General features: G+C 43.6%; 1 protein-coding gene across 1 annotated transcript in view; it reads left to right on the top strand.

Moving 5' to 3' along the window:
* The first annotated feature begins 4,062 nt into the window (after positions 1-4,062).
* The window catches only part of ERICH2 (glutamate rich 2), a 78,757-nt gene continuing 61,669 nt past the window's right edge, over positions 4,063-21,150 (top strand). Inside the window, exons 1-5 of the mRNA XM_082260315.1 lie at positions 4,063-4,115; positions 13,398-13,440; positions 16,795-16,828; positions 18,077-18,107; positions 18,561-18,600. Of these exons, the coding sequence (XP_082116441.1) occupies positions 4,108-4,115; positions 13,398-13,440; positions 16,795-16,828; positions 18,077-18,107; positions 18,561-18,600 (156 nt within the window). The 5' untranslated portion in view covers positions 4,063-4,107. The remainder of the gene's footprint in view (positions 4,116-13,397; positions 13,441-16,794; positions 16,829-18,076; positions 18,108-18,560; positions 18,601-21,150) is intronic.

The following is a 21,150-nucleotide window of genomic DNA, read 5'->3' as shown; positions in this document are numbered from 1 at the left end:
TAATTGTGTATCCATGAGGTTTAGGTTCCAGAAGTATTGAATCCAGCAAAAGTTTATTAAAAAAAAAAAACTGTAAGGGCTCATTTACACTAGAGGCTGGGGGCAGCAAAACCATGTGACTGAGCTGTGATTTTACCACCCCTCAAAAGCTTCCACTTTGGCTGAAAAGGCAGCTGCTGTGGGTGTACACATGTAGGTGGGGTGCAACATGATGCAGAGACAATAATTCACACAGGCAGGTGCAATGGAACTTGTATTAAAGGAATGCAATACCAGTTCACAACAAGCCCGGTGTAGATTTCAGCCAAAATGACAGCGTCTGCTGAGAGGGAATTGAATGCAGTAGGGATTGACCGATTATCGGCAAAGCCGATATATCGAGGGCCGATATGCCTTTTCCCTGATATATTGAAATCAGGCCCCTGAGGGTACCGATATTGCCGATAATTCTGGGAAAGTGCATGTACCGGGGTGATGCCTGCAGCTAGAGGCATCACCCTGGTACCAGCGTCCATAGCCGGCGGTCGGCTGTCTTGTAATGACAACTGATGCAGCTGAGAAGCCGCTCGGCTGTCATTACAAGAAGCGGGAGGGGACGTCCCCCCCCCCCTCCCACCACCTTCTGTGGCTTGCCCGGGTCTCCCATCCCACCTGAAGAACTGGGCATCCTACCTGCACGGCCACCGGAGACCCAATCAAAGCCGCATTCATCTCTGATCGGGTCTCCGTGTAAAAACCTGGAAGTGATGTCATGACATCACTTCCGGGTACTCGGCGCAGAGTAGGGTTTTGGGGTCTTTTAGACCCCCAGATCCCTCCTCAAGAGTACCTGTGTAAAAAAATAAAATACATTTTTTTTTAAATGTTCGAAAATATCGGCAGATATCGGCCGATACCAATATGCGATGACCAAAATATCGGTATCGGTAATATAAAAACGATATCGGTCAATCACTAGAATGCAGCATGGCCACCTGGTACCAATATGAAGTCAGTCCACAGAGACGAGGCCCTATGCTTACCCTCCTCTACAGCAAACTTTCCTAGCACTGTTACCGGCATTCACAGACAGAGTACCTGTCCCTACTCTTTTCACTTGCCAAAGCACGGCAGATCCCAGGAGACAGGGCCTTAAAGCTGAGCTCCAGTCCCCCAAACAATTTTTTATTTAAAGACGCCTCTGTATTTATCTAAACAAATACATTAACATTTGTAAAAAGTCATATGCGTTTTAGTTTATATTTTATTACTGACCACATCTCGGAAGCAGATTCCATTTTAACTGTGGGCATCTGAAGCCCTACTGTATTCATTTCCGGGATTTCCGTGCCTGTGCTGTAATGTCACTGCGCGGATCTCCCTCTTCCTGACCAGTTGTTGTAGCAATGTCGGCGTCAGCGGAAGTTCCTGCCTCATTGCTATAGCAACCTCTCAATCAGAAGACAGGAGATAATGCGAGATTTTGTCAGTAGGCGATTCGCAAGGATTCCTGGAATACAAGACGCTGCTATCCCAGGAGCCCTTGCAACTCGCCTAGTGACGTAATCACCTGGGCGGCCGCCTTCCGAGCTGCGGCAGAAATAAGAAAAAAAAGGTATTTGCATAACAAAAAATAAATAAATAAATAATAATTTACATTGCAAAATGCATGCTTAAAGATGGTAGAGGGTAGATGATAGTGACTAAATAAAATGGGTGGAACTCCGCTTTAACCACTTGACTGCTCAAAGATCAGGCCCTATTTTGCGATCCGTCACTGCGTGAATTTAACGGACAATTGCGCGGTCGTGCGACGCTGTACCCAAATGAAATTGACATCCTTTTTTCCCCACAAACAGAGCTTTCTTTTGGTGGTATTTGATCACCTGTGCGATTTTTATTTTTTTGCGCCATGAACAAAAAAAGAGCGACAACTTGAAAAAACAACAATATTTTTCACATTTTTTTTATATAAAATTCTCAACATTTTAGGCCAATTTTTTTTCTGCTATATATTTTTGGTAAAAAAAAAAAATCGCAATAAGCGTATTTTGATTGGTTTGCGCAAAAGTTATTGCGTTTACTAACTATGGGAAAGATTTATGTCATTTTTATTGTTTTTTTTTTTTAACTAGTAATGGCGGCGATTTGCGTTTTTTTTTTGAGGGACTGCGACATTGCAGCGGACAGATCGGACTGATATTTTTGACACTTTTGGGGGTACCAGTGACATTACTACAGTAATCAGTGCTATACATATGCACTGTTACTATAAAATTACACTGGCAGGGAAGGGGTTAACTTTACTGGTGATCAAGGGGTTAAGTATGTCCCTAGGGGCGTGATTCTAACTGTGTGGGGGCGTGGCTTGTGATGTAATCACAGAGACATGCGATCCTATATAGCAGGATCGCATAGCCTCTGTGATTACTTTAGTGAGAATGTTTCTTCTCCAGCGTTGCCATCTTGGATGTGGGCAGCTGAAGCCAGCGTGATCCTCTTCTGTGTCCTCTTCTCCCAGAATGCGCCTGCACCGGCCCCGCTCGTCACTTCCGGTGCAAGCGCCGCATTCCTCCACAGCTTCTGGGCATGCCCAGAAGCTGTTTAGCAGGGACTGCGGCGCCTGCACCGGAAGTGACGAGCGGGGTCGGTGCCATCGCATTGATTCCTGGGAGCGATGACGTTCAGCTCCCAGGAATCATTGCAAACCGGGAGTGACGGCGCGGGCAGCGGCCGCCGAGGGAGGAAGTGGAAGAAAGGTCAGTATATTTTTCTACAATAACAAGGTAAGTAAAAAAAAATAAAAAATCGTAACTATCCAATATATATATATTTTTTTTTTTTTTTTTTTTACTTTCTGCTATAAAACGTTCCAAATAAAAAAAAATAAAAAAAAAAAACAAATTTTTTCATCAATTTAGGCCAATTTATATACTGCCACATATTTTTGGTAAAAAAAAAATCCCAATAAGTGTATATTGATTGGTTTGCGCAAAAGGTATGACATACAAACTAGGGAAAAATTTATGCCATTATTTATTTTTTTACTAGTAATGGCAGGGATCAGTGATTTTTATCGAGACTGCGACAATGCGGCGGACAGATCGGACCCCTAACTGACACTTCTGACAGTTTTGAGGGGACCAGTGACATTACTACAGTAATCATTGCTAAAAATATGCACTTTTACTGTACTAATGACACTGGCAGGGAAGGGGTTAACACCTTGGGGCGATCAGTGGGTTAAATGTGTATCCAGGGGGTGCTTTCTAACTGTATGACGAAAAGCAAGCGGATGGCCACAAAATCGATTATGTCTCTGCTTTAAGTAGTTTTCTAGCAAAAAATCAAACTTATAAACAAAAAATGCCAGACAACCCTGGTAGGTAAGTGGTTAAAAAAAACATTTAGGCCCCGTTCACACTTGTGCGACTCGCCCTGCGACTTGGGACTGCAAAGTCACACAACAAGTCGTAACCCATGATTTCCAATGAGAATAGTTTACATCTGTGCGACTTCAAGTCGCGGTGACTTCAAAGTAGTCCCTGCACTACTTTAATGCGACTTGAGGTCCATAGACCTCAGGATTACACAGACATTGCTTCAAGTCGCATCAAAGACGCTCGACTTTCACAAGTATGAAAGGGGCCTTAGACCGTCTCCACACCACAAGGCACGGCCCTGCTTACTGGGTGAGCCCCGGAATGTTTTCAGTCTGCTCTTTTATTTTTTAATGCTCAAAGCATTGGATTCGGGAAAAAAAAATCTACCCACACATGTATTCTGCTGATTTCATGCAGTTCTCATTTCTTGCAGTTTGTGTGAAATAATAACAGAACTTAGAAGAAATGCAGTAACTGCCCGGCTTGTAAGCGGCATCAATGTTACTATTTAGGCCAACTAAGTTAAAGAAAGTAACAAAATGTGAACAGAGGCTAGGACGTGATGACAGTCAGTGCGCATGCGCCAAATTACACCGGAACTCTTCTGCGTGACTTTAGTTCCTACCCGAGACATTTATGCTGCTCTCCCCATGCGTCCGTTCCCATGGCAACAGAGCACATTTGAGACTGTGCTATTACAGCGGTGTGTGCTGTGATGCGGGCGGCTCTGTACACTGTCTGAACGATGAGCAGGTGAGGTGTTATGCTTGCTTCATGGATATGAAAGGAAACCTATGGCAGTTGCCCATGGCAACCAATCACTTCCCTGATAGTATGCAGCAGTTCTAGCTTTATTTTGTCCATGTTTAGCCATGCCTGTCCCATCACTGTGTGCTCTCCTGTCTGGAGGGACTCAGATCTGAGAGCACATCCTGATTCCTTATAAGTCCATGGAATAATGAAGGAGGGGTACAGATTGCGGCTTCGCAGCCAGGCACCCACTGCGCATGCGTGAGTTGCACGGCGTATCCTGTATAGCGGGTGCAGTCTTCTGGGACCTGTCAGGGAAGGGAGGAAGAAGAACTTCTGTTCACAGCGTTGCGGTGTAACGTTAAAAAACCATACCCCGTGAAGAAACCATACCCCTCGTCACTTCCGGTCTGAAACAGCAGAGCAGCGCAGTAGTGCGCATGCTCAGAGCCCCGGATACGTAATTGAAGGAGAAAGAATTTGACAAGTGCGCATGCTCGGTGGGCATGAAAATATCACGGCACTGTTTCTAATGTTATACTTGCGGCGGGTACATTAAAACACTTCGTGTGCAACATAAATCATGTCCTCTCCTATCGCTGTAACATCCCTCATCTCCGGTAATAAATATAAAAGCGGCGGCGGGTGTATGAGACGTAAATGTGACGGCGATCGCGGCTCCGTGATCCGCTTTTATATTTATTACCGGAGATGAGGGATGTTACAGCGATAGGAGAGGACATGATTTATGTTGCACCCGAAGTGTTTTAATGTACCCGCCGCAAGTTTAACTACCGTGAGAAATCCATACCCTCCGTAGCGGAACCGGAAGTGACGAGGGTATGGTTTTCTCACGGGTATGGTTTTTTCACGGAACAGCGGCACTGGGAACGGAAGTAGGAGTAGGTGTCTGTCGAAATCGGGTACCTGCTCCCTGGGTCTGGCGGATGCGAGGTCATCGCGTCCGCCAGAGCCACTGATTGGCTCCCCCTCGAGCCATTCCTGCTCCAACTCCTCAAAAGGGGCAATTGTGCAAGAGGAGCGGGAAACAGGCACTTAAAGCGTAACTTCCCCCTTTTTGGGTGGAGTTCCACTTTTAAGGGCTGGAAGGTTTTACCCCCTTAATGACCAGGCCATTTTTGTGCGATTCGGCACTGCGTTACTTTAACTGACGATTGCGCGGTCTTGTGAAGCTGTACCCAAAGAAAATTTATGTCCTTTTTTCCCTTTAAATATAGCTTTCTTGCGGTGTTATTTGATCACCTCTGTGCTTTTTATTTTTTGTGCTATAAACAAAAAAAGAGAGACAATTCGGAAAAAAAAAAAAGCTATATTTTTTACTTTCTGCTATAAAATATTTCCAAAAAAAAATTTAAATCGAATTTTTTTCATCAATTTCAGCCAATTTGTATACTGCCACATATTTCTGGTTAAAAAAATCCCAATAAGTGTATATTGATTGGTTTGCGCAAAAGGTATCGCTTCTACAAACTAGGGGAAAGATTTATGTCATTTTTTTTTTTTCTTCTAGTAATTTTTTACTAGTAATGGCAGGGATCAGTGATTTTTTGGCGAGACTGCGATAATGCATTGGACAGATCGGACACCTAACTGACACTTCTGACACTTTTCAGGGGACCAGTGACATTACTACAGTAATCAGTGCTAAAAATATGCACTGTTACTGTACTAATGACACTGGCAGGGAAGGGGTTAACACCTGGGGATGATCAGTGGGTTAAATGTGTACCAAGGGGGTGCTTTCTAACTGTATTGGGGGATCGGCTCACTAAATAGAAGGAATACAGGATCCCTGTGTTCATCTCTAACAGAACAGCCTTGTTTTACATTGGCAGACCGCCGTTCTGTCTCCATGGGCAGCGATTGCGGGTGGCCGGAGGTCATTGCGTCCGCCAGACTCCCTGATTGGCTCCCCCTCTAGCCATTCGGCATGTGCGAGCCCCACTAACTGCTACGCTAATTGATGTACACATACTTTGTTTTGCTTAACAGAGCCGACCTGCCGCAGTATGACTACGGCGGCTGATCGGCAAGTGGGAACTGGTAATTGTGCAGTCATGCAATGCTGTACCCAAACAAAATTTATCTCCTTTTTACAACTCAAAAAGAGCTTTCTTTTGGTGGTATTTGATCACCTCTGTGGTTTTTATTTTTTGCCCTATAAACGAAAAATGAGCGACAATTTAAAAAACAAAACTGTATTTTTTTACTTTCTGCTATAAAACACATCCAAAAAAAAAATTTAAAAAATCTAATTTCTTTATCAATTTATGCCATGTATTCTGCTACATATTTTTGGTAAAAAAAAATCCCAATAAGCGTATATTGACTGTTTGCACAAAAGTTATTGCATTTACAACCTATGGGACATTTTATATGGCATTTTTATTTATTTAATTTTTTTTATAAGTGACTCATAGCGGGACTGCGACATTGCAGTGGACAAATCAGACCCTAACTGACACTTTTGACACTTTTTTGGGGACCAGTGACACTAATGCAGTGATCAGTGCTAAGAATATGCACTGTCACAGTACTAATGACATTGGCAGGGAAGGGGTTAACATCAGGGGCGATCAAAGGGTTAAATATACTCCTAGGGGGTGCTTTCTAATTGTGTAGGGGAGGTGCTTTGACTAGGGGAAGACAGAGATCTGTGTTCCTTATTAGCAGGAACACAAGATCTCCATCTTCCTCTCTGACAGAACAGCCACCTGCCTTGTTTACATAGCCAGACTGCCATTCTGCCCCTCTCAGGAAAGATCAGCGGATGCTGGCAAACATCCGGTTTGCCAGACCCGCTGATTGGCTCACACTGTGTAAAATCACAGCAGGAGCAGGTCACTGGCGGCGTGTGTGCGCGCATCCCCCAGACCCAGAAGAAGCTGCGATTTACGTGATTTCACACTAACAGACCACCCTGCCACAGTAAAAGTGCATGGAGCAGTCCGGAAACGGTTAAAGTGTAACTAAAGGCTAAAACGTTTTTTGTTTTGGGTGGAGTTGATAGGGATTAGAACCCCTGTTAGTTTTTAGTGCTGTCTGTGTCCCTATTAGGGAGAGTCACCTTCTCTATTTGGTCTGTTTATTTTTATCATCAATATTGAACAGGAGAGAAAATCCTAAATCTTCAGTTGTGAGCAGAACAGTAACAGAGAAGAAATCTTCCTATGGGGACACTAATTCTGGTGACACACCAGGATTTCCTCACTTTGGAGGGATTTCTTCTCACTTCCTGTTTTGGCTATGGAAGAAGAAGTGAAGGGAAGTCTCCCTAAAAGGACTCAAAAGGCAAAAACAAACAAACAGACGGAGGCTATAATCCTTTAGGCCCCGTTCACATAGGGGCGATCCGACTTCGGGTGGCGACCTCCAAGGTCGCGGTGTGAGCAACGCGCCGCGACCTCGGAGCGGCCGCCACGGACTTCATAACATTGAAGTCTATGGCGGTCACCTCCGGGTCGCCCCAAAGAAGCTCCGGACCCTTTTTCCAAGTCGGAGCGACTTGTGTCGCTCCTATTAGAACGGGTCCGCAGCTTCCCTATGGAAGGCGACCTGTGAGGCGACCAGGTCGCCTCACAGGTCACCTTAGTGTGAACGGGGGCTTACTCTTTCCAAAATGAGAAATAGTTTTTTTTGCCTATAGTTAACATGGCGAAACTGATTTTAATAAAAACATAAATAAACAAGAGATGAGCTAAAGCAATTAAGGGATCACGCCAACCTATGCACTAGCAAACAGCAAGCAGGCAGGCTTTTATTGCAGAAGAGGCATGCACTCTCTCTGCTGCAATAAAATGCCCCTATCTGTCTTCTCACTGTCTTCTCCAATAAAATGCCCCACCTGCCTGCTCACTGTCTTCTCCAGCGCTGTAATGCATTTTTGGTAGTGCCCTAGGTCAGTGTTTTTCAACCTTCTTTCAGTCAAGGCTCCCTTTTAAATTCTGCACAACCTTGAGGCACCCCATTCTAAAATATAAAACACCAAACTAATACTTTTACATATTGCAGCAGTATCCACACATGTAGGACACCCAACGTTAGTGGCGATTTATTCTTCTACCTTTGCACATTGGTACTGACTACTATTCCAGACCCCTCCCCCCAATACGACCCCAGTACTGACAGAGAATGGCAAGAAAGGGGCAAACAAGGATGCTGTCATGCATCCAACATCCTCATTTTGAACCTATGGCATCATCAGTTGTTAGGATCCTGGCAGCTGGCCGGCAGGATGGTGCTAATGGTTGAAATTCTGCACATCAAAAACCTAGTTTGTTGACAATTTTAAGGCATTTTTGGGAACCTCTAAAGGATCCAGATGGCATCCCATGGTGCTGTGGAACCCGGGTTGAAAAAGGCTGGCATGCTGCAAACCAAGAAATTCACGTTGCCTCTTGATAGGCATTGCCCTGCCCTGAATGTGGCGCCTCTCCTGGAGAAAGGAGTTTCTTTATCTATGACCATGTACATTTTCCCCCCAATTTTTTTGGACAATTGGAAACAATTTTTGGGCATTTTGCCAAGGCACCCATGAAGAACCCAGAAGGCACCCCAGTATGCCACGGCACCCTGGTTGAAAAAGTCTGGTCTAGAACAGCCTTTCTCAACCTTTTCAACACAGAGGGACCCTTAAAAATAAATTTCTGGTCTCTGGGAACTCCTACTAAAAATTTAAAATCTACAACTCATGACACATTAGTGTGACGGTCAGTGGGAAGAATGCTCCTTACTCTTGTCATCATTGGGAAGAATTACCCCCTTACAGATAGCTAAAAGAAACAATGGTGTCATTGAGAACTTATCTCAGAGGCAGGCATTGCCCATTGTTCCAGGAACCCATTGCAACCTCAGGAGGAACCCTGCCCTAGGTGCTTGCACCTTCCTGTTTGTTTGTTTTTGTAGTTTCACTTTGGATTACCCTGTCCAAGGAAGGCTGCATCCGCCAAGCATTTGGAGTTGTTGTCCTATATTTTTATCCAACTGCGGAGGACCTCTTTGCTCTGGAAGTGACTGCTTTTTGCTGTAAAAAAACGAACGGCCTGATTGGTTCACTCCTTCTCTAAAGGATTCTAAGTATTCCTTAAACTGTGGCTGATTGACCTCCCTATAAACGTGCTCACATAGTTCCAGGGCCAATGCTACTTTGCAGAGTCAATGACAAGACACCACCTCTTATTAGCTATCTGTATGGGGGGGGGGCATTCTGACCATTACCATAAGGGGGGCATTCTGCCCACTGACTGCGAATGTAGGGGGCATTTTTCCCTCTGACCTCTGATGGATGATTGGTTTCCACAGGGGTTCTCCAAGATCTGAAAATGTTTTCAAGGGTTCCTAAAGGGGGGAAAAAGGATGAGAATGGCTGAACTAGGAGATGATGACTAAGTAGCTATACTTACCCTATTCCATGCTCCTGCAGACTTCCTCCTTTTTTTTTTTTTTGTCCTCATTTGCAGCTCTCTATGACATTCTGCAGCACTCTGCAGGAGAACACCGCAGGCCCTGCCGCATTTTGGGAGGAGTGGACCACCACAGGGGAGTGGACCACCGGCTGTTGAGGGAGCAAGAAATAAGGCTAAAGGAGCTGTCCTTGCAGTGGGGAAGAGGACATATTTTTTTGCCCAAAGTTCAGCTTTAAGGCTGGGTTCACACTGCTCCGACACAGAAGTCGGACGATTTCCAGTCTGACTTCTATGCGACTTCAATAAACAGGATCCGACTCTTACCCGACCATACCAAGCCTTTTGGGTCTGGCATGAATCTTGAGAGGGAATTCCATGCCAAATTAAAAAGAAAATGGCGTGGGATCCCCTCCAAGACCATACCAGACCCTTCAGTTTGGTAAAGATTTTTTAGGGAAAACCCCCACGCCCAAAAAAAAAAAAAAACGGCATGAGGCCCCCCCCAAAATCCATACCATACCCTTATCCGAGCATGCAGCCTGGCAGGTCAGGAATAGTGTGGGGGGGGGTAAGAGCAAATGCCCCCCCCTTTCTTGACCACATGCCCTTAACATAGGGGGTGGGATCTGCGCCTCCTCACCCCAAAGCACCTTGTCCCCATGTTGATGGGGACAAGGACCTCTTTCTGACAACCCTGAGCGGAGGTTGTGGGGTTCTGCGGGTAGAGGGGTTTTCAGAATCTGGAAGCCCCCAGATCACGGCCCCCCATGTGAATGAGTACCCCTACCTCTACCCATTCACCCAAAAAAAAGCAGTGTATTGTAAATAAAAGCAAAAGATCAGGAAAGGTCCATTATTAAAATTGAGAATGTCCCCCCGTCGTAGCTCCAGCCTGTCTTCTTCCTCCAATCTTCTCCCTCTTCTACTGTCTTCTTCCTCCTGTCTTCTCCCTCCAGTGATGTTTCTTCCTCTTGTCTTCCATGTCTGCTGCTGTCTTCTTCTCTGTCTTCACCATCCGGTGACGTCACCATGAGATTGCACTCCATGTGACATCACAAGGGACAGAGTCTCATGGTGGCATTGCCGGATGGCCATGCCCCATAGCTATATAAGAACTGGCAGACATCGGAGATGACACAACAGTGGGAGCCAGTGGTGGAGGAGAACCAGTTCGTCGGCGGAGAAGACAGAAGCGGAGGTAGAAGACATCACCAGAGGGAGAAAACCGAGGGAAGAAGATACATTAGAGCTTCAACAGGGGACATTCTTTTTTTTTTTTAATAATGGACTTGTCAGAAACTGTCTGACAGCAGCGGAGGGAGAACACGTCACCGGAGGAAGAACACATCACCGGAGGGAGAAGACAGCAGTGGAGGGAGAAGATTGGAGGATCTGGGGGTCCTCTTGTTAAGGAGGCTTCCAGATTCCAATGAGGCCCTTGTCTCCATCAACATGGACAAGGTGCTTTGGGGTAGGGGGGTGCACCCACCCCTTCATGTTAAGGGCAAGTGGCCTGGTATGGTCCAGGAGGGGGCGCTTGCTTGTCGTCGTCCCCTTTCCTGACCTGCCGGGCTGCATGTTTGGATAAGGGTCTGGTATGAATTTTGGGGGGACCCCATGCCATTTTATTTTTTGGCGTGGGGGTTTCCCCCATGCCATTTTTTTATTTATTTATTTTTTCATTTGGTGTGGGGTTCCCTCTCAAGACTCAGAGGGCCTAGTTTTTTCTTTAATTTTGGCGTGGGGTTCCCCTTCAAGATCTTCAGAGCACAAGTTGCATGCCACAAGTCAGGTCAGTTAAGATGATGATCCAACTTTGATCCGACTTGAATGATATTGAATGAGTATATATAGTGGGTAAAAAGGCGCTGGTAATCTTTTATATTGCTGGATACAAATACTACGGTATCTCGTATTTTATAAATATTTAAAAATAGTATACAAGATGTACGTGCTGTGTTATACAAAGTGTAAATATAATTAATACATATCAAGGTGCTAACTAGTGCATCAACCTAAAATTACAGGTGCTAGCTTTTACTAGTGCACAAATTACATAAATATATTGTTATTATTTAGTTAGTGCAACAAGCAAATAAAAGTGCTTACTGGTGCATAAACATAATATATTTAAAGTGCAAGTGCTGACCTTAATTATACAAGGATTATAATAAATCAAAGGTGCTTACTGGTGTATCCACAAATAAATTAAATCACGTACAATTAAATTATATCAATATTAAATTATCGTGCTCACTATTACAGTGCTCCAAAAAATGTGAAAAAGTGTCTCTAAAATTAGTTCTGAGCAATTCATGCAACCAAATTGTGCTTATATAATCTTGATTGTTTAATTCTAAAGATCTCCAGGTGATGGGGTGTGTCACACGTAGCCTCTTACCAGCTTCCGACAGGTCACAAGGACCCCCAACGCCTGTGATCCCTTTAACTGGGTGGATCAGACCTCTCCTCGATTTCTTTTACTTGAATATCCTGCTCCTACGTTACTCGTACATGGACCATATAGTCCGCACATATAAAGATATGAAAGATAGCCTCCAATAGTGAAATATTGTTTATTTGAATTATATTACACTATAAGATAACAATTGGCTTCTTACTATTTGTTGTGCCCTCCTGGCACTGGGCAATTCGGCAGTTAAGATCGTACGGGTATTGGGAAGATACCTTCCGAGGATCTGCAGCACCCTCCTGTATCTCCTTTCTCTGTTTACTTGCGGCGGTCGGCGTGCGTCCCAGCCACTGCTTCGAATGCCTCAAGTTCCTGTTTCCGGGTTTAGCAAAGACCACAATGCATTTCGCTCTTGTGCGTCATCGAGACCGCCTGATGACGCACAAGAGCGAAATGCAATTAAGGTCAGCACTTGAACTTTAAATATATTATGTTTATGCACCAGTAAACACTTTTATTTGCTTGTTGCACTAACTAAATAATAACAATATATTTATGTAATTTGTGCACTAGTAAAAGCTAGCACCTGTAATTTTAGGTTGATGCACTAGTTAGCACCTTGATATGTATTAATTATATTTACACTTTGTATAACACAGCACGTACATCTTTTATACTATTTTTAAATATTTATAAAATACGAGATACCGTAGTATTTGTATCCAGCAATATAAAAGATTACCAGCGCCTTTTTACCCACTATATATACGGTACTCATTTATTGTTTTAAACAATTAAAGGGCCAGCAGGTTTTTAACATCTTTTTTAAAGGGCTAGGCGCCTTCACTAAATTTTTAATGATATTGAATGGGCTGAAACAGACCAAAGTTGGACAAAAGTAGTGCAGGAAGCTTTTTTTAAAGTCGGATCGACTTGTGTCATACCAGTTAGGACGGCTCTTATGGGGAACTATTGATTTACGTGTCATGTGACGTGTTCTCAAAGTCGGAGCGTATGTCGCACCACTGTGAACCGGGCCCAATGCAATTACAACTTGTAGCATTCAAAAAAAAAAAATAGACATCAATTTTTAAGTTAGGTCTGCATTACTCAATCAGGCAAGGAATAGTGAGGATATAAAGGGAGCATACAGATATCACTCGGAAAAAACACATACTGTAACACTCCCAACCGTCCAATCAGTGTTTGAAGTGAGTGAAGGCTGCTGATGTCAGCATCTACATAGCTTTATTCTTTAGAAGTCCTAAATGTAAGCAATTTGTTTCATAACTGCTCATTTTTCACAGTTGATTATTTGGAAATGGCAGCATAAACAGAAAATAGAATGTTTCATTGTTTCCTAACATTCTGTTTTGCGTGATTTGCAGTAATTGGATTTCTTTGTCTGATTTAAATAGAAAACATGATTTTTCTCTGCTTCCTTAGGATTGATGTTCGAAGATCGTTCTCCCGAGTCCATGTGAACAAGGTAAAGAATCATTGTACTGGTTACCAGAGAATGCCCATCTATTGTTTTCTTTCCTGGCAAAGTCTTGTTTTACACAAAACTTCTCTGGGTCTTCCTCCACATTTCTGGATAATTGTGTATTATTACAAGACTTCTATATAGCATCACTGCAGTGTACCTGAGCTGTTTCACTGTCTGTTTCTGGATTGCTTTATTCATATACTTGTATGCCAATTGGGGGGATGTTTATTTTGCTGAATATAAATAAGTCTAATTTTTTTCTCATCTTGAGTCTTGCAGTATTACTATCGATCTCAGAATTTATTCATCAGTCTTTAAATTGAATAAATAGTGATTTGATATACACTATATTGTCAAAGGTATTGGGGACGCCTGCCTTTACACACACATGAACTTTAATGGCATCCCATTCTTAGTCCGTAGGGTTCAATATTGAGTTGGCCCACCCTTTGCAGCTACGACAGCTTCAACTCTCCTGGGAAGGCTGTCCACAAGGTTTAGGAGTGTGTTTATGGGAATGTTTGACCATTCTTCCAGAAGCGCATTTGTGAGGTCAGGCACTAATGTTGAATGAGAAGGCCTGGCTTGCAGTCTCCTCTCTAATTCACCCTGAAGGTGTTCTATCGTTTTGAGGTCAGGACTCTGTGCAGGCCAGTCAAGTTCCTCCACTCCAAACTCACTCATCCATGTCTTTTATGAACCTTGCTTTGTGCAGTGGTGCACAGTCCTGTTGGAACAGGAAGGGGCCATCTCCAAACTGTTCCCATAAAGTTGTGAGCATGTCCAAAAAGTCTAGGCATGCTGACGCCTTAAGAGTTCCTTTAACTGGAATTAGGGGGCCAACACCAAACTTTGAAAAGCAACCCCACACCAAATGATTTGGACGAATGCAATTGTATTTATTGATGATGTGACTGCTGACAAAAGCAGCAGGATGAATTCTGAAGTGTTTCGGGCAATATTATCTGCTCATATTCAGCCAAATGCTTCAGAACTCATTGGACGGCGCTTCACAGTGCAGATGGACAATGACCCGAAGCATACTGCGAAAGCAACCAAAGAGTTTTTTAAGGGAAAGAAGTGGAATGTTATGCAATAGCCAAGTCAATCACCTGACCTGAATCTGATTGAGCATGCATTTCACTTGCTGAAGACAAAACTGAAGGGAAAATGCCCCAAGAACAAGCAGGAACTGAAGACAGTTGCAGTAGAGGCCTGGCAGAGCATCATCAGGGAGGAAACACAGCGTCTGGTGATGTCTATGCGTTGATATTTCCATATTTCCCCTGCTGCCGCTGGATGATTCTCCTCCTCTCCCTCCTGCAGGTATCCAGTGGCAGCAGGAGAAATATGGACATATCAATTCATTTATATGCAGCTGCCCCATCCCCCTCCTATACAACTTCTTTTACTGGCCCCCCCAGTCCTCTCCAGCCCCCCACTTCTCTTAACCCCCCACTCTTAACCCCCAGTGCTCTTAACCCCCCCCCCACTGCTCTTAACCCCCCCCCCCCCGTGCTCTTTAGCTCCCCCTGGTGCTCACTACCCCCCCCCCTGGTGCTCTTTAGCTCCCCCCCAGTGCTCTTCAGCTCCCCACAGTGCTTTTCATCTTGCCCCCTATGCTCTATGGCTCCCCCAGTGCTCTCCACCCCCCTGTGCTCCCTGGCTCTCCCCTCAGTGATTTACAGTTCCCCCCAGTGCTCTCAGTTCCCCCTCCTACCCCCATGCTCTCCATCCCCCTGGTTTTCCCTGCCGGCCCTCCCATGCTCTCTACACCCTGCGCTTTCCAGACCCCCCTTAATTCTCTCCAGTTCCTCCCCTTTCCCTTCAGCTCCTCCAGTGCTCTCTGCTTTCCCTGTGCTCTCCAGTGACCCTAGTGTTCTTTTATCTTCTATCATGTCTGCAGTCTCTGACCATCTCTTGTATCACATCTGCAGTCTCTGACCATCTCCTGTACTATGTCTGCAGTCTCTGATCATCTCCTGTACTATGTCTGCAGTCTCTGACCATCTCTTGTATCATGTCTGCAGTCTCTGACCATCTCTTGTATCATGTCTGCAGTCTCTGACCATCTGCAGTCTCTGACCATCTCTTGTATCATGTCTGCAGTCTCTGACCATCTCCTGTACTATGTCTGCAGTCTCTGACCATCTCTTGTATCATGTCTGCAGTCTCTGACCATCTCTTGTATCATGTCCTCAGTCTCTGACCATCTCTTGTATCATGTCCCCAGTCTCTGACCATTTCTTGTATCACGTCCGTAGTCTCTGACCATCTCTTGTATCATGTCCCCAGTCTCTGACCATTTCATGTATCAGGTCCGTAGTCTCTGACTATCTCCTGTACTATGGCCGCAGTCTCTGACCATCTCTTGTATCACGTCCGCACTCTCTGACCATCTCCTTTTAGCACGTCTCCTATCTCTTACTCAAACTTAAACACATTGCTAATAGTATTAGCTATCTGTTAATGCTAAAGGTAGGACTGTGCAGGGGAGGCAGAAAGTGCAAAAGGGGAACTGTGATTAGAGAGATGGGGGGCAGACTGCAAGGGGCACTGTGATGGGGGGTGTGAAATGTGTGCAATAAATATTCTTGAAAACATTGCAAAATTTTTGTGGGTGTTTTTACATTTTAAGTTGGGGGGGGGGGGGGTGCCAGATATAGGATCCGCCCTGGGTGCCAAATACTCTAGGTACGCCACTGCTACAGGCTGTAATTGACTGCAAAGGATTTGCAGCCAAGTATTAAAAAGTGAAAGTTTGATTTATGATTGTTAATCTGTCCCATTACTTTTGGTCCCTTAAAAAGTGGGAGGCACATATTCAAACTGTTGTAATTCCTACACCATTCACCTGATTTGGATGTAAATACCCTCAAATTAAAGCTGAAAATCTGCAGTTAAAGAACATATTGTTTGTTTCATTTCAAATCCATTGTGGTGGTGTATAGAGCCAAAAAGATTATAATTGTGTCGATGTCCCAATATTTATGGACCTGACTGTATGTAAACAGATGGAGCGCTTAGCTCTTTTTTTCACATGTATTCACAGCTTTACCACTTTCACTGTGCCCTGTCTTTACAAAATACATTATACCATAGAATTCCTTTGTCAAGCGTTTAAAGCAATCAATACCACTACTTTAATAGTCCGGCCCCCGAGCACTACTGGAGCCTCACACAGTTCCTTCACAAATACTTACTTTAAAAAGTTTGGTGTTTACATTGCCGTTCTCTGTTTCCCCACATGGCATGGAGGGAAAAGGGGCATGTGAATGCAAATACTAAATGTTATGTATTGGTGCCATAATCCTTCAGAAATTGACCGTTTCTATATCTGACTTTATTTTTCAGGTGCCAGGAACCCTGGAAGTGCTTGATCCAGAAGGTGAATATAGATTGACCATATTCCAGAGAAAATAAGAATGGCCTTGCAAAACACACCAGCTTCAAATAAATCATATTGAGTTGGTTATTATGCTTTGGAGCAGTTCCTGTTAACATACAACACTACAATGGCTCCCATCTGATAGACGGTAATACAATTTCAGCAAAGAAACCCCCCTACTATATGGTGCTTAGAAATCCGTTCAGAATGGTGCGAAATCTTTGCATGTGATCATATAGAGTACCTATATATTTCTATAGTCATCCTCTTGATCCAATTAAAGTAGATCCAGACCCACCCAATAAAATGTCATATAAGCCCTCCTCACTGCAATGGTTAATGGCCCTTAATTACCACTGCTGTGGTCAAATTTCTCACCAGCCTTTAAATGGCCTGACAGTTCAGTTGAGAGCACAGGCAACTGTGACAGTCATCATTCACGATATGCCCTAAGGCTTCATTCACACCTGGGCGTTTTTTGAGTGTTTTTCAGCTCCAAAAACGCTAAAAAAAAAAACGTTCCAAAACACCCAACAAGTAAAACCCCATTCATTTAAATGGCCCTTGTTCACATCTGAGCGTTTTGCAAAACGCCTGTAGCTGAAAGGAGTACACGAGCTTCTTTTTGGGCTGATTACCAGCGTTTTTGATAGATGTCAATGCCTGCCTCCAAAAACGCCTGAAAAAAACGCCTGAAAATCTCGATAAAATCGCGGTAAAAAACACAGTTAAACGCTATGCTCAAGTGTGAATGCAGCCTAAATGTAGGGCTCTGTTCACACTAGTGTAACTTGTCATGTGACTTTTGACACATAAAGTCGAAGCCAGTTGATTTCAATGGCACCCATTCCAATCTATGCGACTTTGAAAAGGTTCCTGCACTACTTTGATGCTACTTTCTTGCAACTTAAGTGAGATTGTAAAGTCACGTCAAAGTCGCACTTAGAAATGTGCAACTTTGGAGTCGCACAAGTGCAAACTGTGCCTAATTGTTCTGCGAAACAATTGAATTGATGGGTTTAGTTCCACTTTAACATTTTATTGTATTTTTAAAAGCTGATTTCAATTTTATAAATCTGCAGCTTTCATTAAAGTGAAAAGAAATTGTAGAAAGTACATTGTTTGTTAAATACTGTTTCACTTTATTATTATTATTTTATTTATGTATATTTATATTATATATATATAAATATATATACTTTATGATTTGCTCTACTAAATGCTTTTTTTGTCATTGTTTTTTATAAGATGATGATTCTTTAAAGAGGCCTGGATCCCGGTAAGTGGAGCCCATTTCAGATAATGAAGAGAGAGAACGCTGCTCCAGGTGTGTGGTGATAGCTAGGAGATGGAGTATCCCATAGAGTGTTGGCCCCCGGCCCACCTCGGTAGAAAACTTGTAGAAAAAGAAATAGCCGCACTTCCAGGAATTCCAGTTGCCTTTAGACTTCTTTAAATTCCAAAATGTTACAATTGATAACACCAACACGAAGTCTAAAGACAACTGGAATTCCTGGATGTGTGGCTATTTCTTTTTCTACACCATTTCAGATAATGCTGCCTTCACGTTGATTTATCAGTTAGCTTTTGTCCATTGAAAATTCAGTTAGAAATGCAAGGCATTTGGATTTAGAACTTCGTAAAACTATAGTGCCAGTCAGATTCCGCACCAAAATGCAAAAAGGGGTTACAGATGTTATCTTCTAATACTGATTCTTCGTTTCTTTTTTAGAAAAACATATATTTGTGATGATCAAGAGCTTGCAAGCACGGTAAGCAAGCAATGATTTTGTATGTGTTGCATATAAGCAACCTATTTATATATACATACATACATACATACAGTATAATGTACACTGCTCAAAAAATGAAAGGAACACTTTTTAATCAGAGTATAGCATCAAGTCAATTAAACTCCTGGGATATTGATCTGGTCTGTTTAGTAGCAGAGGGGGTTGGTAATCAGTTTTAGCTGCTTTGGTGTTAATGAAGTTAACAGGGGCACTAGAAAGATGGGCAACAATGGAACGACCTTCAAAACAGAATGGTTTAACAGGGGGAGGACACTGACATTTTTTTCCCCTACTCATCTTTTCTGACTGTTTTTCACTAGTTTTGCATTTGGCTAGGGTCAGTGTCACTACTGGTAGTAAGAGGCGATACCTTGACCATATAGAGTTTGCATAGGCATTCCAACTCCTCCAGGATGGCACATCAATACGTGCCATTGCCAGAATGTTTGCTGTGTCTCCCAGCACCGTCTCAAAAGCATGGAGGAGATTCCAGGAGAAGGGCAGTTACTCTAGGAGAGCTGGACAGGGCCAAAGAAGGTCCTTAACCCATCAGCAGGACCGGTATCTGCTCCTTTGTGCAAGGAGGAACAGCATGAGCACTGCCAGAGCCTTACAAAATGACCTCCAGCAGGCCACTGGTGTGAATGTCTCTGATCAAACAATCAGAAACAGACTTCATGAGGGTGGCCTGAGGGCCTGACGTCCTCTAGTGGGCCCTGTGCTCACTGCCCGGCTCCTTGGAGCTTGATTGGCATTTGCCATTGGACACCAGCATTGACAGGTTCATCACTGGCGCTCTGTGCTTTTCACAGATGAGAGCAGGTTCACTCTGAGCATATGTGACAGATGTGAAAGGGTCTGAAGAAGCCGTGGAGAATGTTATGCTGCCTGTAACATCGTTCAGCATGATCGGTTTGGTGGTAGGTCAGTGATGGTCTGGGGAGGCATATTCATGGAGGGACGCACCGACCTCTACAGGCTAGACAATGAAACCCTGACTGCCATTGGGATAAAATCTTTGTACCCATTGTCAGACCCTACACTGGTGCAGTGGATCCTGGGTTCCTCCTGGTGCATGACACTCTGAAGCAACAGAGACACTTTTGGGCAGCAGCACTGTCAGTCTGGGGGAAGGGTAGTGTTGGCTGCACTAGCAGAATTATATACACTGACAAATTATTCCTGCTAACACTTTATAAGCAGTTACAGAAAACTGTTTTTTTTTTTTCTGTTTTGGGATAAAGATATTAAAAGCTGGTCATTATAAGCTCCCCTGTCAGCGTTAAATGGTTTGTCTCAATATTTTAACCGCTTCTATGTCTGCACAGCTTTGTTAAAAAACAGACTTACTAGCAGAATCATTTGGTAAAAATAAGAGCGTTAAAAAGAAAACGAATTCAGCCACCACACCTAAGAATTGGTAAGCTGCAATAGATTAAATGTTTTCTTTTGGGTTTAATAATGCTTTAAGTCCTTCTGTGGGCTGACAACACACACAATTTTGGTGGACTGAGTGGAGTCAGCCCTGCCCAGTTTTCTTTTTGCTAAACTACTTAAACCCACCCCTATCCTATTTTGCACAGTGCAGAGACTTAATTGGAAGTTTAGTCAAACACTACCTATACTTAAATCTATTCCTTCCCCCATTCTAAGCCTATTCCATCTACCCAGTAAAAGGAAGGATTTGTATACTTACCTATTCCAAGGGCACTTTGGTCCGGTCTCATGATTGGGTCCCAGCGTCAGCTTCAGTGTAGATGAGGGACAGCTGACAATGGATGCCCCATAGAAAGCCTATGGGTGATCTCATCATGCAGGCTGTGCAGCTGTTGTCAGCGATCTCTGCTCTTCACTGATGCCGCCGCTGGGACCTGATCATGTCATCGGACTGGAGTGTACTCAGCATAGGTAAAGATACAGATCTTTCCTTTACAGGGTAGATAGAATAGGCTTAGAGTGGGGGTGAGAGTAAATTTAAGTATAGTTAGTGTTTGACTGAACTTTCACTTCAATCATCCTGTAGGCCCAATATAACAGCTAGGAGGGCTAATAAGACTCCTCAAGATAATCGGGGATGAGTATACAAGATACAAGACTGCTCTGAAGTTCGGATATGTTCAACAGGTATTTATTTGCACTTTTGGAACAGAAATAATGCAACCGTTCAATTGCATATTTAACAAATCAAAAGGGGGCAAGTACAAATTAAAGTAAATGTTACAATTTATGTTAACTCTATTTGCTATTACACATACACAACTTTAAGTCTCCATTCACATACATGCGCATGACATGTGAACCAAACCGGCTTTCTATGGAGCCAATTCACATTTATGCTGTGCAGCAGCACGGCAAATTTAAAGAGTCCTCTGCGTTTCCTGAGCACTCTAGTGCAATTTAGATACGAATTCCAGGCTCATTAACTTCTATGGAAACGCATCCGAATTGAACATCACATTGAAAGTGAACACAAAATTCAATCATAAAAAAAAAAAAGTGTAGGTGTCGTCCCTTCCCCTCCCTTCCCCT

The sequence above is a fragment of the Pelophylax lessonae genome (genome assembly GCF_965119305.1).
Source record: "Pelophylax lessonae genome assembly, chromosome: 6".
NCBI classification, from domain to species: Eukaryota; Metazoa; Chordata; class Amphibia; order Anura; family Ranidae; genus Pelophylax; species Pelophylax lessonae.
This window is presented reverse-complemented; position numbering and strand designations above follow the sequence as displayed.